The following is a 4936-nucleotide window of genomic DNA, read 5'->3' on the forward strand; positions in this document are numbered from 1 at the left end:
TGTTTGAAGTATTATTTGATATTTAAGTCAGCATAAGATAATCAAAGCAATAATATTAAATACATAATAATGCGATCATCTTCTTCCTCTATATTTATAGTTTTCAGAACTTCATCTATATTTATAGTTTTCTGAGTTTGAGATTTAGTGACACTTTAATGTCAGTCTAATCTTAATTTATTATCCCTAATTATTATTTATCTTAATTAATTATTGTAGGAAAAACTTATCTTGCTTCCCTTATTGCTGGAGTCCTTCAGTGTTATTTGTGGAAATCCAAATGTCTAACCCCTGTTTAGCTGTTTCTTATCCTCGAGGAACATCTAACCTATGTGATACACATTACCAAACCTCCGGACTCTACGGTACAATTATTAATTATGATTGAGTTCAAAGAATAAAAAGAAAACGTTGGTAGTGTTCATCATGTGGCTAAAGTGGTCAAATGTATGTCAACGTGACACCTACTTGGTCAGAGAAGAGGAGCCATTGAACCTTCTTCTTTATATTTATTATTTACTCATTTCTCATCATTCTTATGCCTCATCACACCAAACCACGTAATCCTCTGTGTAATCTCAGGGACATGGGCATGATCACTGCACCCAAATATACAAACTTTCTTCTCCTTCTCTTCTTTCTCTGTTTTCATGCCTCGTTCTCTCATGCTGTCAATTCCCTGACAGGAGAGCAAGAAATCAGAGACAACAATGGTGATGACAACTTGGTGTCAGAAGACCTCAGCTTTCAAATGGGTTTCTTCGGTTTTGATAACTCTTCAAGGTACGTTGGGATTTGGTACCGCAAGTTTCCTAGTCCGGCTACGGCATTCATATGGGTAGCAAATAGAGAGAAACCCATCATGGGAAGAGGAGGTTCGATCAAAATCAAAGGTGACGGAAACTTGGTTGTTTTCGATGGAGAGAACAACGAGGTGTGGTCAACTAACAAGTCTATATCGACTAGAAACACAACAGCTGTTCTTGGTGATGACGGGAACCTTGTTCTTTCAGAAGAATCAGAACATGAGAAAAAGGTGTGGCAAAGCTTTGAGAATCCAACTGATACCTTCGTGCCGGGTATGTCTCTACCAATTAATGCTGGAACGAGTATGTTCAGGTCGTGGAAATCAGCAACGGATCCTTCACCGGGAAACTACTCAATGGGGGTTGACTCTGGGGGATCAACCATACAGATTTTGATTTTGGAAGGGGAAAAAAGGAGGTGGAGAACTGGGTACTGGGATGGTAGAGTATTCACTGGTGTCTCTAATATGACAGGAAGCTCTCTTTTTGGTTTTAAACTTAATGGGAATCATTTTACATATACATGGAATGAAACTGAAAAGGTGAGGTTTCAGATAACCTGGGATGGGTTTGAAAAGAAGTTTATATCGAATGAAGATGAGACACAATGGAATAATACACAACACGAGCCTTATAATAATTGTGAGCATTATAATTTTTGTGGCAATTTTGCAGTGTGTGATATCTCTAAGGCATCTGTTTGTAGTTGCTTGCACGGGTTTCAACAAGGGGAATTGAGTGAGTGGAATGATGGAAATTCAGGGGGTTGTAAGAGGAGGACTCCACTGAAGGCTGAGAGAAATAGTTCTGGAACTGAGGTTACTGTTGGTGATGATGGTTTCTCCGTTAAAAGATGTACAAAGTTGCCAGATTTTGCACGTCTGGAGAGTCCTTCTAACGATGAGGAATGCAAGCGGTTTTGTCTGCAGAATAGTTCTTGTACTGCGTATTCATATACAATTGGAATTGGGTGCATGATTTGGTATGTGGACTTGGTCGATGTTCAACACACTGAAAATGATATTGGAAGTGTACTCAACATCCGTCTTGCTGATTCTGAGTTAGGTAAGATCTCGAGTAATTTGTCTTTCTTTTCATTGATCTTTTTTGTTTTGTTTTTAATCTTGATTTATAAATCCATTTTACATCTCACCTTACATGCTTTCTCGAGGAACTACTTGAATTTGTCATATTTCATGTCCAAACCAATCAAGTTTAGAAATCTTGTGCTTATAACATTCAATGCACAGGAAATTATTTGCTTAATGCGTTAGGTTAGAGATTTTCCCATATGGCATATAGGAGGAGGAACATCTGTTAGTTTGTTGTCTGTGAATATGATGAGATGGCAAATCACTTCAAATCCCATCCAAGCTCTCACAAGTTTCATTGATTTTCTGGTAGTATTTACAGCATATGATTTTTATGTTTTCAGAAGCAAACGATGGAGAGAAAAAGTCCAAAACATGGATAATAATAATAATAATAACTGTTGTGGTGGGGCTCATCTGCCTTGGGATCTCTGTATTGCTGGTATGGAGGTTTAAGAGAAAACGTGAAGGTAATATATTTATTTCCGTAAGAATTTTATTTTTTCATCCTTCAGATGAATGAATGACAAGGTATTACCAACAGTTTCTTATGTTATCTCTTCCTTTCCATTTGTCAACAGCTTCCCCGGCTTCGGCTAACAACATTGGTGAGTTTTCGATCATTGATCCAACGAGGAGTACAGATTTATCGACAGAATTTTCAGGATCAACTGACTTAGGTTTGGAAGGGAATAAGGCAGAGCTTCCATTCTTCACTTTGAGCTTCCTTGCAGCAGCAACAGACAATTTCTCCGAAAAAAATAAGCTGGGACAAGGGGGATTTGGTCCTGTATACAAGGTAAAATTTTAACTGTTAAGTTTACCTTAAGAATATCGTTTAGTGTACAACAAAAAGAGTGAGTGAGAAAAAGTATGTATGTGATGGAAAGACAAGAGAAAAAAAGGTGTTCCATAAACGCAAAACTCATTTCGTAATAAAAGGTTAATAGCTTCATTTATTCCACTGACCAGGGGAAGCTTCCAGGAGGAGAGGAAATAGCTGTTAAGAGGCTTTCAAGAAAGTCTAGTCAAGGATTAGAGGAGTTCAAGAATGAAATGATGCTAATAGCCAAACTACAACATAGAAATCTGGTTAGACTGCTTGGATGTTCAATTCAAGGAGAAGAAAAAATGCTGGTATACGAGTACTTGCCAAACAAAAGCTTGGACTGTTTTTTATTTGGTATGTTTCTTACCATTAACTGAGCATATTCCTTTTCTGCATCCTATTTCGGATAAGTTTGAAACAGAACCAACCAGTGCATGCATGATCTTAATAATTTGCTTGTTCTTGTAACATCATGGCAGATCCAGTGAAGAAAACACAACTAGACTGGACAAAGCGCTTTGAAATAATTGAAGGCATTGCAAGAGGGCTACTTTACCTGCACCAGGATTCAAGACTACGAATAATTCATCGGGATCTTAAAGCAAGCAACATTTTATTAGATGAAAGCATGCATCCAAAAATTTCAGACTTTGGCTTAGCCAGAATATTTGGAGGAAACCAAAATGAAGCAAGCACAAACAGAGTGGTTGGTACATAGTAAGTATGCTTTTATTTCACTTTTTGACAAAATCACTCTCTTCCATCTTATGTGAACCAGACTACTAATCTCTATATCTTTGATGCAGTGGCTATATGTCGCCGGAATATGCAATGGAAGGTCTCTTTTCAGTTAAATCTGACGTCTATAGTTTTGGTGTACTGCTACTAGAGATTATGAGTGGCCGCAGGAACACTAGCTTTCGCAACACAGAAGATTCAAGTCTCATAGGATATGTGAGTATAACTAAAACAACTCTCACAAAACTTCAAATTTAGTGAAAAAGTTTCTTTAAAGTTGAAATACATAAGGTATTTGTTTCCTTATTTTCCTTTGGTGTTCATGTTAGTAAGTTGCAAATTTATATCATTACTTGAAAAGTGCCCACCTCTAAGGAGTCTTGAGAAGTTACAAATTTATACAATGTTTGTGAAAGTAAAAGTACTTAAAATTCCTGGTTTATTGGAGTGGTGAAGGCTGATGGTTTATGATGAAAAAATGGATGCAGGCCTGGCACATGTGGAGTGAGCAGAGAGTAATGGAACTTCTTGATTCTTCCATTGGTGATTCAACTCCAAAGAGTAAAGCATTGAGATTCATACACATAGCAATGTTATGTGTGCAAGACTCAGCATCTCGCAGACCAAACATGGCCTCTGTATTGTTAATGCTGGCAAGTGAAGACACAACTCTTCCTCTGCCTAAACAACCTTTGGTCACTGCTTCCATGAGGAAATTTGATGATGGAGATCAATCTTATAGCGAAGGCCTTGACGTGTCAAACGATTTGACAGTTACAATGGTGACAGGGAGATAGAAGTGTTTATGCTTTTTCCTTCAGTTTTGTTTAGACTCTTATCAACCTATTAAAGTACAAAGCATTTTGTTTAGTCCTTTGTATATATAATTTATAAACCAACAAATCTTTTTAGACTCAGAAAAAGTGCCTTGATTCCTGGTCAATGAATGAAGTATTCTAGGTTGATGGCTCTCGTATGGAGAGATCATAGCACACCATCATGCATGCAAGTTGTATATTTGTTTTTAGCATTTACATTGATTTGTTTTTTTACACGTAGTTTTGATGTACGATCATGCATATAGTAATAGATTATTTTATTCTTGGAGGAGCATCTTTCTTTTTAAATATCTCTCAGTTGGACCACGCATAACTTGTAAAATAGAAAATCTCTCACTAAAACTACCACAATATTCTGTTTGTGCATTATATCAATAGTTTATTTTATATAGATTTTGGGTGTTTTGTAGTGGATACGATAAGACTATTAAGGACAATAAACTTTTCTTTATACAAGTTTATGTTTAAAGACTGATAAAACTCTATCATATGCGTTGATCCACTATATAACATTGACATTTGAACGTGTTTATGCCGTGGTGCAATGTTCTATACTACCACTGTTTCACCCGCATTTGAATTTTTCTTTTAGCATAAACCACGAGTATGGAAATAATTCAGGACTTAAAGGTC

At 36.7% G+C, this 4936-nt stretch overlaps 1 protein-coding gene across 1 annotated transcript; it reads left to right on the top strand.

The window, feature by feature from the left end:
- Positions 1-403: 403 nt before the first annotated feature.
- On the top strand, positions 404-4574 carry LOC124821534 (G-type lectin S-receptor-like serine/threonine-protein kinase B120). Its single transcript, XM_047293433.2, has 7 exons — positions 404-1871; positions 2242-2367; positions 2479-2696; positions 2870-3080; positions 3206-3443; positions 3533-3680; positions 3953-4574. Exons 1-7 carry the CDS (start codon positions 539-541, stop codon positions 4259-4261), a joined length of 2583 nt encoding a protein of 860 aa, XP_047149389.1. The 5' UTR covers positions 404-538; the 3' UTR covers positions 4262-4574.
- The last annotated feature ends 362 nt before the right edge of the window (positions 4575-4936 follow it).

The sequence above is a fragment of the Vigna umbellata genome, chromosome 1 (assembly GCF_029865625.1).
Source record: "Vigna umbellata cultivar VRB3 chromosome 1, Vumbellata_1.0, whole genome shotgun sequence".
Taxonomy (NCBI): Eukaryota; Viridiplantae; Streptophyta; class Magnoliopsida; order Fabales; family Fabaceae; genus Vigna; species Vigna umbellata.